The sequence below is a fragment of the Halichoeres trimaculatus genome, unplaced genomic scaffold, assembly GCF_033239565.1.
Source record: "Halichoeres trimaculatus isolate MK-OKI-2021-1 unplaced genomic scaffold, fHalTri1.1 fHalTri1_scaffold_8, whole genome shotgun sequence".
Taxonomy (NCBI): domain Eukaryota; kingdom Metazoa; phylum Chordata; class Actinopteri; order Labriformes; family Labridae; genus Halichoeres; species Halichoeres trimaculatus.
The window spans coordinates 24869202-24881252 of NW_027437186.1; the positions used below are offsets into that span (position 1 = coordinate 24869202).

Genomic DNA, 12051 nt, shown 5'->3' on the forward strand with positions numbered 1-12051 from the left:
CAATATCATAGATCATGCACAACTTTCGATTGCACGACTAGACTATTAGACAAGGTGTTTACTTACATGTTTAATGTGTCAAGTAAACTTTAAAACCAGCCATGGAATATATACAGTACTCGCTCACCCTAATATTTTCTTAAGTCTGTTATCAGAGATTATCAGGGCATGCCACTGTTAAAAACTGAATCAATTAATGGAAAGAAACAGTTCATAGTGAGACTTTAAGTTATGGAAAATCTCTGTGAAGTGAGTTGACTTTACAATAAAGTGGGATGAAGCTACTGTATAGATTTACATTCCATCTCTTTTTATGTACAAGCTTAAACGTTAGTGTTTCCACCTCTAAGGCCAGACTTCCCTGTCCTTATTTCACATTAGTGTTGTGTAACATCATCTGAGAAACAGTCATTAAGAGCACCATGTTATCTTACACAGCAACTATACGTGTCTCTCTTGTAAGCATTCACAAAGTCAAATGTTGACAGTTTTATATATTTATAAATATTCATAACTTGGTATTTACAACTCAAAGAGCTCCAGTTTGAGGGTGGTAAAAGCTGTTTACCCAGAAAGTGGTTTTACTCGACATAATGAAATATTGACTCAACTTAAACACTCTATTAACTGTGTTCCTGCCTTTAAACAGCCAGCTTTCTTCTTGTTGTAACAGGTTGTTTTAACTTTCAGGATATATATATGTTTCTAAAGAACTTGAGTTATAAATGACAGTAACAAAATAAAACATCACTCTTGCTCAGTTGTGAACCCTTAATTTGCTCCGACTTGTGTGTTTCAAGCAGATTTATGAACCCGTCAAGTCAATATGACCATGTGAAAAATGTTCCCTTAAAAGTGATACTCCGGGATGGAACAAGTTGGGTCCTATCACAAGGTTTAGGGCAGAAATTACCCCTACAGCAGTGTTTTTGTGCAGCAGAAACCCAGGGCACACGCACCAAACACCCCCTCCCTGCTCATCTGCCGGTTTCCTATGCACTCAGACAGGGCCATTTTTTACTTGACCAAAAACACAAATGAACAGACTCCCACCAAAAAAATCTGATATTGGTCTGCATTGGGGTAATTTCTGCCCTAAACCTTGTGATAGGACCCAACTTGTTCCATCCCGGAGTATCACTTTAATTTACAGGAAAATACCATACCATTGACTTTATAACTAGTTTGAATCAGTGCCGTTGCATTCTGCTGTCATTAGATAACAATTTACATAGGATGCATCTGACCACACCTCGGTTTTAGACCAACAGGCCCATGGGAGCAAAGTTCAGCTCAGCTACATTGGTTACAAAATATCGTCAATCACTAGAAAATGACAACTACACACTGAGAAACTTTCAATGACTGTTGAGCTTAGACGTCATCTCAAGTTCGTATTTACTTAAGAAAACTTATAAAATAAAGCATCTGTCTCTGAGCACTTTCACTTCTTGTCTAAATTATGACTTTAAAAAGCAGAATGTTGTGGTTCTTTATTAATGCTTTTGAGGTTTGTTTTCTTTACAATTGCCAATAAAGCTAACTAGTCAAAAAAATGATTAAATGATTGTCATTTGGTTAAATATTCTTAATTTAAATGTGCCGTAAATTTGTAAATACGTGTAAAAGTTAAAACCAAATCGGAGGCATCAACAGAAAACATGCATATACAGAGTTCCTCTGGAAACATATAGACACAAAAAACACGTGCAAAAGAAACACGCTGCAAATCAAGAGTTGACAACCAAGTGCTCCAGGCCTCTAGAGGCGCTCGATGGAACAGTTTATGACATTTTATTATTGGAGGGACAAAGTGAGTCAATACATAAGCTATAAAACTCAGTTAAGCCTTGTTTCAATTTTACTCCCTGTTGTTTTACTGCAACACATTATCATCTGAACAGGTAATCTCATAAAGTAAAAGTAAAGCTTTTTAATATATTTAAGTTTTAATGTGGAGCTTTTATGATCTTTAGTTAAAGAAGATAGCACAGTGGATAGAGCAGGAGACTGGATGAGTGGGATGTGACAGAAAAGTTCCAATCTTCATGAAGCACTTCCATTGTCATCTCTTTATTTTTAGCGTGTTTTTGTTTAGCTTCACGCGTTTTCTGACTTTAAATTATGTTAAATTGTACTGTGATTGTTATATATGCAACTGTTTTTATTCCCTGTCTTTTATTTTCCTCTCTATAGTTCAGCTGTTGAATTTATTTTGTTCTGTTGCATGCATTATTTCTGAACTTGTGCCACATTTCTCCGTAGAAGGTTCGAGCTATTAGAGATCCATTAGCATTACTGACTACCATAGTTTTCCTCCCATAACAGTTATTTAATACAAGAGGAACTAGAACACATTATGCTACAAGCAGTAGTTTTTTTGTTCCGAAACCTCATTAAATATATTTATAAAATCTTTCAAAAACATAAACATATATGCTCTTCTGGAATTTGTCACTGAGTAAAATTTCACCAATCCCTTCATTTCACCGCCCTCAAACTAGAGGCCCTGGAGTCTGGCTCAAAGGACTGATCTTCATCAAGTATTGTGAAGTAGATATTGAGTCTATGTGAGTTAAAAACATGACTGAACATTAGCAGCTATATATGTGAAATAAAAAAAGAACAAAAAAAAACAAACAAGGCCAGCAAAGCAAACAATGTCAGCACAATTGTAACACAACAATCTGTACTTACTGGGTGACAGCGCATGTCTTAGACATTTGTACAGTTTGGAAATTCCCTTGTAACAATTCTCTCCATATTTCTCCCAATTCCACCTGAAAACATGAAGAGAAATACATAAAGTCTTGGTGAGCTGCTTTGCACAAGACAAGAATCCTGTTTGCTGCAGACAGAACACAGAGTTTTGGGTTTTATCTGCATGACATTGATTTTGTTTTGAAGTTAAAACTTAAACAGCATCCAAACAACTCACAGTCCAATCTTAATGTCTCTAATCTCTTTACTTGTAGATTAAACGGTGTGTAGAAGCTTTTAGGCTTGATTATAAAGTCATGTCCCATTCATTTGTGTTGAAAAGCCCCCTGACGTCTCAAAGCAACACAGCCTGTCCTCACAGGACTGAGCTGCTGATGGAGAGCCGATAAGATGGGATCACTGCAGTGACAAGTGGGGTCGTTCAGATTGTGCAGACGCAGACTTATTCAAAGGTGGCATTTTTATCTCCTGACCGTGTCAGTTAGTACAAACTCAGGAATTCAGGCAAAGCTGTTTGACACAGATTCCATGATGGTTCATTAAACTAACAATCTGGCAGTAAGTTTATGAAAGCACAAATTGGCTGTCAAATCAAGCTTTGCATTTCAATTAGGGCATTTTTTTCTATCATGTGGTATACACTAAAAAAGATAACTTTAGAATCATTATTTGCAAGGTAGAAGATAGAGTTTGAGGCTGCGAGCTAAATGGTTCCAGTCAGAGATTTAAACGCCTCATTATTCTTAACAGAAGCTTCTCAGCCTGTCAGTCCAGAATGGTTAGATTCAAAAAAAGAAATGTGAGCAGTAGGACGGAGACCTGACCTGAACTTATCAAGCTGCTAAAAGCACAAATGTGCACCGCTGTTAAATTCCCATTCAGTCTTGTTCACAAACCCATAATAAACCAATAATCAAATAATCAAACTCATTTCAGCACAGCTTAAGCCGCTGATGGTTGATGAAACAGACAAGCGGGCATGTTTTGATATGTGTAACAGTTACTGCAATTTTTTGGCATTTTCCTCTTTTTCTTTCAGTTTACCCAACCAGCTGAGGTGGTGCCTATCATTCAGATACCTGCACTAACCTGTCATTTCAAGCCACATTCAAAACTTCTGCTCAGAGTTGTCCAGTTAACGACAAGGTTTAAGGAGTTTGAGGTAATTTCAGAGGTAGTCTCAAGTGGCCACTTAAAGATGTACACCTAAGAGACAGCTTTCTCTATTCCTAAATTACCTCAGGGAGCGACACTTAAGTTAAATGTAAGGATTTTATAAGAATTAATCTTGAGGAGAGCCTTGTCCCTGATTGGCTATTCCATTCCAGAAATTATGCAATTATGTGATTACTTGTAAATTGCTCTTGAAACATTACTCATACCTTACTGTAAGTGGGAACAAGCTGCTGGATGAATGAGTTTTATATTCTTCAAACTAAGCTAAGAAATATCTGAGCCCTAAAAATGGCTCTGCAGAGCATCTTAAGAGCTCTTTGAGGTTTGATAAGTGCATACAGGATCAGTCCTAAATGTTTTTGGCTTACTTCAAACTGAGGTTCATTAAAAAAAAAAAGGCAGTATCTCCCTCACAGAACATGAGCTTCAGAAGCAGTCTGTTACTACGCCCGTCTCTGAAAGAAGTGTGGTCATACAAAATGCACATTTTTCATCATTTTGGGAAGTATACACCTGCGAATGTTTTACTTTGGAAGGTCAAAATGCATTTTACAGCTTGATGAATCACAGTTTTTCCAAGTGAACCCCCATATAGACTTACAATCTAGTAGCATATGGCTTATTCACCATTAATTCATGACAGGGTAAAAAGAATTATAGTCCATTTGCTCTTAAGTTCACTTTAACCTCATCAAATCTTCTTCAGTGATGAGACTTTCTAAACTTTTTTGAATTTGGGCTGTGATTCTCATTTCAGAGCTCCTGCTGCACTTTTTAAAACTACCAGCGACTATCAGACTTCTTCCTAGAGCTTCTAAAGCCATTAGACTAGAATGAGATCACATAAAATCACTGTACCCAGACATTAATTAAATTAAAAGTGGTTAATGTTTTTGCCTCTGGTAGGGGGCATGTTTCCAACTGTCTGGAACAAGACCCCTACAGGCTTTAGAAATTCATCTTTTCTTTTGGAAAATGCATTACAGAGGGAAATTTGGTCCATAGGTAATACAACTTAAAAGTCAGTGTTTACGATTTATTATTAAGCAAAACATTTAAATAAAAGCTTTTTTTTTTGTCTTCCAGCCAAACTCAGAGTGCATGACAATTAAACACCCTGAGTCTCGGTGTAATAATAGACCCATTAAACAGCAGGTTATAAATTTATTTAATCAAACCCCCAATCAAAGGGTCCTATCCTGCTCTGCTCTTTGGTAAATGAACCAATTCACAAGTAACCAAAACAGAGTTAATTTGTTTCTGCTGCGAGGACTCTGTAAAAGGTAAAAACAGCTGAGAAATGAAGAATAGCCAGAAGTGCTGAGTGTCCAGGAAAAAAGACCTGCAGCCCACATGTCTGTGTCAGGAGCATGGCAGAGCTACCTCTGTCAAGTAATCCCTGCGCTGTGTGCAGGGACCGAACAGTTCTCATCTAAAAGACATCTCAGTGAATGTCAGCCGTGGCCATCAGACGGTTAACCTGACATCCTGATACCTGGTTACTGTGCTGCAGTTGTGCCTGTAGTGTGTAATTTGCAGAAACATCTACACTTCAGCTCACAGTCACCTCTGTCGACGAGGAGACTTCATTTAAGAAGAGGCTGGAAGAGGTTTGGTCTATGAATTTAGCTAAAATTGTGTGGAAAACAGTGCGGATGTTTGGGGCAGTGAAATGTTAATTCGTATCTCTCATGGTGTGATATTCATTCTTAAAACACTGTACTAAGAGTCTGAGTAGAACAGGTATGAATATTCTATGTATCATTTTTTGATGGATAATTTGCAGCAATGCTATTATGCACTAAAGGAAGCAAAAAAAGAAGAAGAAACCTTGGGTAATAACTGACTCACATAAAGGTACCATACCTGAGGCGGTTGTAAATGTCAATTAAAAGTATTATAAAAATTGTCTTTTTATGTTAGAAATTATTCAACTTATTCCCTTTTAATAAACAAATAAAATTTCTTGACTTAACTTCTTCTAAGTTCTACTATCCTAACATGCATCTACTTGAATGAGGTTGTCATTATGCACAAAAACACTGCCTCATGATTCTTTGACAGAGTTAATCAGCAGGGAGTTTTGTAGCAGCAACTAAAACTAAAAACCAGGATAAGAAATTTTTCACTTTATGTTTCAACAACAGGTGAGGCTTTTTGTAAGTGAGCATTTCAAGGTAATCTAAAATTAAGATTGCTTCTAAATAACAGTACGAAAGAGTTTATTTTTAACATGAGACGTCTAACTTCCATCAGTGCATTAACAGTGGTGAAACTGTTGGACCCCACTCTCTGTCTTTCTGTTAAAATAGTTGCAGCAGAGCATGGGCTATTTAAGCAAGGATTTAGAGCAGGGGGATCCTCATTGACCAGGGGTAACAATTTGATACAGTTAAAAATAGAAAAACAATCAGTAATAATCAATGATCTTTGGGAATATTGTCAGTGTTTTAGAAATACTGTGAAATTCTGAGTTGCTACAACTGTTTATGTTCAAACAGTTGACGATTGTTAAAATAAATTTAGAGGCAAGCGTACCTCGGCTCCTGGCCTCCAGCTCCTTCTCCATTAGTTCTTTCGGCGAGGGAAACTCGCTGAGCTTTACTTTTGTCATGTTGTCATTCTGACCGACTGTACTGATCACTTCTGGATCCTTCTCCTGACTGTCCTCAGTCTGAACGTGGATCCAGGGGATTTTTCTTTTGACAAGGAAACAGATAAGAAGCTGTGTCAAGGTTTGCTTGAAAAGCAAAAAAATTGAATCCAGCGAAGTCTATACACTTTTCACCCTCGTATCAAAGGAAACACACCTTTTAAACTTGTAGATGAAGAACGCTGCTAATCCAACAAAGACCACAGTGAGCAGCATCAACATTGCAGATCCACTGTGAATGGAGTTTGAATCCACAAGTGGCGCTGAAAAGTAAGCACATCCCATGAGTGTCAAATCTCAGACATGATAAATGTGTTAAAGCACCTTTCCCCCGTCTGAAGCGTGTCTTATTTCAAGGAGATGACTTTCATTATCCTGTGTCATGTAACAACAGCAGGTACAGTTTGAAGAGCTGATCTCTGAGTGTTATCCCCTCAGGGTATTAAAGAGAACCTTTAGGAGGTCTGCTACTTCTCCGCAGGGACCGTCATGCAGGTAGCTTATGCATAGTCATGGCTTTCTAAATGCTGAGATGCAATATTCAAAGTATCTCCCCTTGTCGGCCATCTTTGTCTCCTTCAGAGAGAAGCCTATGAAATGTGTGACCTTTCTGAATCATTTTAAAGGCAACCCAGACCTTTGTACGCAGACACAAATGAAGACAGATCTGCTGGTGGATGAAAAGGGTAAAGCCACGCGGGCTTGATCGACACGTTTCTGCGATATGCTAATGACCCAGTGACCCTGCCGATTACCTCAGCGCATACTAAATGACTTCTTTGTCAATCATTTCATTGATCGAATGATTTCAAAGAGAAGTACTGTCTCACAGCCTCAGGTGCAAAACTGATTCACTGTGAAAGATATTTAAATCCTGTGATACACTTTATCACAGCGATCTTACTCAGGGAACACTGTTTTTGGATGTTTTCAGTCTTAGCAGAGCTCAATGTCACACAGTCCCAAGAAATACACACAGTTTATCTTTTGTGCATCAGCAGGCAAAACTAATGTGCTGTTGATGTACAGACAAACTTTACTGAGTTGGCATAAATGAAGACAAACATGTCTCAAAGCTTTTTACTTTACAAAACAGAAACAGGTTTTCAAGTGTACCATTGATCAGAGTGAGGATAATAGGCAGCAGTTTCACACAAACTTACCTAAAGTTTGCTGAGTCATGTACACCATAATACGAATATCAGCTTTCAGTTCAAACTGGATCTGGCCTTGGTTCAGGGCAGTGACAAAAATATCTGATATCTGTTTTAAAATAAAAGGAAAGGAACGCATTTACTTTACATTTACACATCTGTGGCAAGTGAGAGATAACAGAATAAAAATTATTTTGATGTTGTCAATAGGCCACCTTTTCCTGTTTTGGCAACCCCCAGTTACACAACTTTTTGCTGGTTTTGTCGGTTATTACATGATGGGCCAGGAAAAATATTTTTTTCTCAATAATGCAATAATTTCATTACATCATAGAGTGAGCCAACAATTTATGGATTAAAGGGCTTATTGTTTCAATGCAGGTTGGTATATAAATGTTAAGTTTTGTAAATGTCAGAGTTCTCTAAATGCTTTTTTTATGTACTATATTTCCAGTCTGTGTTACATATCAGGCTCTGACAAGGGCAACATCTAGTTTAGGAAATGAAGAATAGGTAGAAGCGCTAAAAGCTGCAGTTCATTGAATGTCTGCTTGAGGCTGGCTGCAGAAAAACCAGAAACCCGTAAACATCAAGCCAAAAAAACACAGATACTATAAACTTTTTTACATTCTGGTACAAAAAACAGCTTGGGTTTGAATATCTAATTTCTTTATTAAGACACACTGTACAGGGTGGGTGGGGGTTCTAACTCAGTGGTCTAGGAGATATTAAGTAGGGATGCACCGATGATGAAAATTTTGGCTGATACCGATATCTGATATTAATATTGCTGATATGGCCAATAACTGATATTTACTGATATCAAATATTGATTACAAAAAAAACAAAACAAAAAACAATCAGAGGCAATCAAATTGTGAACATACTGAAAATCATGCAAACTGTATTTTTCAATATCTCCCTTTATTGTAAAACTTGCTTTCCTTGTTCACTCCTCTTAGATAATTTTGGTGTAACATGGATGTAGAAAACAATATTATTTGGATCTTCAAAGATCATTCAAGATGCTCTGAAAATGGCTGTTAGCTCATGAGTAAATATCGGCCTACTTTTACATTACACTTTTACCAACATCGGCCGATACTGACATTGATATCGATTTAGCATCCCTAATTTTAAGATCATTAATTTGTCCAATCAGAGGCTCAATCAACGGCTGACAGGTCTGGCACCATGTGGCTGTTGGGGAGGAGGCTCAAAGGCCCCCTCTTGACTCAGCGTTTACAGTTTACTCTGTATCAAGAACTGATGGATGACGTCACAGAGACTGTCCATATATCATACAGTCTATGTGCTTAACTTGATGTTCTGATAACACATGCTTGCCACATACTGGCCTGGCATACTTGTGCTTCCTTCATTCTGTTATGTGGACAGAGAAATATTCCAACTTAGCTCGTACACAGAGATCGTGTAGTTCATACATCTTAGACACAATTTTTGTTTTTGAAAATGGGGACAAAATGATCCATATTTTAGAAATATCTCTTTTCGGGTGAAGCAGCCTTGAATATCACCAGTTTATTATATTAGCTTAGCAAAATGTCCACAATCATACAAAAGTAGTAAGTTGAGTTCTCTTGGTTAGTATCAACAAACACCGGAACAACAAATTAGGGATGCAACAAATTAATGTTGCTGTTATGGCTGATAACCGATATTTACCAAGATCGATATTGGTAAAAAAAGAAAAAAATAATATCTGAGATGATGTGTTGAGGTAGTTCAGAGAGAAAGAGTGGCACAAAGTTGAGAAAAGACGACCATGGAGAGGGTCAGAGGATGGAGTGCCCCAGATGAACGCAAGCAAAAAAGTACCACTTGGATCAAACACAGGAAGAGAGACATAGAAGAAGGGGGTCCACTCTTCTTAGGTAATTTTGATGTTTACATTGTCATCGAAAACAATATTATTTGGGTCTTCAAAGATCATTCAAGATGCTCTGAAAATGGCCGGCAGCTAACTAGTAAATTTCGGCCCACTTTTACACATCTGCTGATGCTGATATGTTAAAAAAATGACCAACATTGTCCGATACTGATATTTATACAGATATATTGTGCATTCCTACAACATATCAATCCAAACCAAGCTGCAGCATCAAGATTAAGAATTCCAGATTTAGATCAGACAAGGAGAAGCTGCTGTATCCCCTTGCATCACCATCATAACACACTGTAAAACTCAAAAATCCTTCCATTGCTAAAATATCTATGACCAAAACAGTCACAGCAAGTATTGACCAAACCAACAATCAACCAATGTCATTTTTCTTTGCTCATTATTAGAATCTGCTAACTGTAACAGTGCAGCATTGTTTGATAAAATTCTAGATAAAAATTCACATGATATTGTATCATGTCTCTTACCGTCTCCAGAGCCTCCTCATTGCTCCTCTTGTGCTCACTTGACATGTGCTCATCAGGGAGGATAAAGAGCTCTGCTGTACTTGGAAGACCAGGGTACAAAGACACCAGCAGCTGCTCTTCAGAGACTCCAGACACCTGAAATGATGAGTCCCAGGTATTACTCCACTATGATTATATTTAAAGGTACGGACTGTTATTCAAACTCAAGGACAATAAAAGCAAAAATTCCAAACTCAAGTTCTTTTACTGCAAACATTTTGACACCTAACAAAGGCTTCAGGTTACTCACATCAGAGTGAAACTAAAAAGACAACAGCCCTTGTCTGGACGGTAAAAGGTAACTGTGGGGGTGAGTGTTGCACATATCCATAAAATAGTCATAATCCCGAGAGCCATAGGGTGATGATAGTTCCAAGAAAGATCTCAGAGCAATAGCGCCACGATGTACCTGTGACAGAGCTGTCCGAACCACACGCCCTATGTCCTCCCTCCACTCAGGGATGTCAGGATTGTGCTCATCAAGAGTTGGTGAGAACGACAACAGCAGCGACCTGAAGAACTCTGAAAAAGCAGTGAAGTGAGGTCTGTTAGAATACGAGTGCTACTTCTGGTTTCTTCTCTGATTAATCAGATGTGCAGTTTCGTCTTTTTTCATTTGGCAACATGAGCCTTGAAGTTAATTGCTCCTCAAGATTTCATGTTCGCATACCGTGACATTTCATTCATTAGATAAGTCCACATTGACATGAACACGCTGCTGCTAGCAGGGTGGACCGAGAGGCATCATACTTTCCCCGAGCTAGCATATTGCATATTCATGTAACGTGCAACATACCAATTAAAGTGCTTTGAAGACTGTCTCCCCCTCTCACCTTTAACAGTTATAACTTTTGAATCCTGTATGATGGTGCTCCCAGAGGCAACCTGGACCGTGACCTTGTTTTTTCCCTCTTTCTGAAACGTGTATGAGATGCTTCCCTCCAAGGTTATAATGGGCTGGATTTCAAAAGGAAAAACAGAGAGAATTTCACAGAAAAACTCTTCTTCCTCTCAGCTGGCGTACATGCAGCCCTTGACATACTGTATAATGAGGTGGTGCTACAGGGAAAACAATCAACATGATAAATAAATATGACCAGTCTTGCTAGCTGGATACCCGCGAAAGACGCCAGGAAGCCACGTGCAGTCACATTTTACATGACTTGTGCTAAAGCTCTGTGGATTTACACTTCGCAAACAACAGCACGAGGATAATGAAAAGAGGGGAAGTAGGAACGGCTGCAGCGGAACAACAGTGGGAGTGGGTGGAGATGCTTCTCACCTCGGAGCTGTTGTCAAACCACCAGAAGAAGGTCAATATTCTTGTGTGGCTTGGCCAAACCACTGCAGTCAGATTAGCCTCCTTCCCCCTGATTGCCACGATAGGAGCGGAGAGATAAATACGCTCCACTGGACCTGAAGCAGCAACACATGCACTTTAACACAACCACACATATATGCAAATACATGTGTATACATATAATTGCACTCACACGCGCTCACATAGTGCGTGTTATTGTTATCACAGATGATGTAGATTTAGCTTCAGGTGTGTAGTTTTGCATTTTCTGAGTCTAAAAGGCATGAAGACAATAGAACCATGACTAAAATGAAATTCAGCAGATAGGGGACGTGACTATCCATGAAAGAAAAGAGGTTCATGCTATGAGCGCTGCCGCAGGAATGAGTAATGATGTTTCTTATTCACGTACTGGTGATGTGTAAAAACATAGTGCTGCTGTCAGATCCCTGGCTGTTCTCCGCAGTAGCTGACACTCGGTAAATCCCAGTTGTTCTGTAGATGTGCTTGATGCCATCATCGGTCCTGCTCAGGTTAGAGTATGTGATCTTGATGCCATCCCCGAAGTCAAGCTGAATGCTGGTCCTCAGCGAGTCTCCCTGAGGACACACCGGAAG

At 38.6% G+C, this 12051-nt stretch overlaps 1 protein-coding gene across 1 annotated transcript in view; it reads right to left on the bottom strand.

Moving 5' to 3' along the window:
* Positions 1–1116: 1116 nt before the first annotated feature.
* Positions 1117–12051, bottom strand: part of sorcs3b (sortilin related VPS10 domain containing receptor 3b) — a 46205-nt gene continuing 35270 nt past the window's right edge. Inside the window, exons 19-27 of the mRNA XM_074675804.1 lie at positions 11847–12033; positions 11417–11550; positions 10968–11091; positions 10544–10656; positions 10096–10230; positions 7714–7813; positions 6708–6813; positions 6436–6596; positions 1117–2780 (exon numbers count right to left, since the gene is read on the bottom strand). Coding sequence (XP_074531905.1) covers positions 2716–2780; positions 6436–6596; positions 6708–6813; positions 7714–7813; positions 10096–10230; positions 10544–10656; positions 10968–11091; positions 11417–11550; positions 11847–12033 — 1125 coding nt within the window. The 3' untranslated portion in view covers positions 1117–2715. The remainder of the gene's footprint in view (positions 2781–6435; positions 6597–6707; positions 6814–7713; positions 7814–10095; positions 10231–10543; positions 10657–10967; positions 11092–11416; positions 11551–11846; positions 12034–12051) is intronic.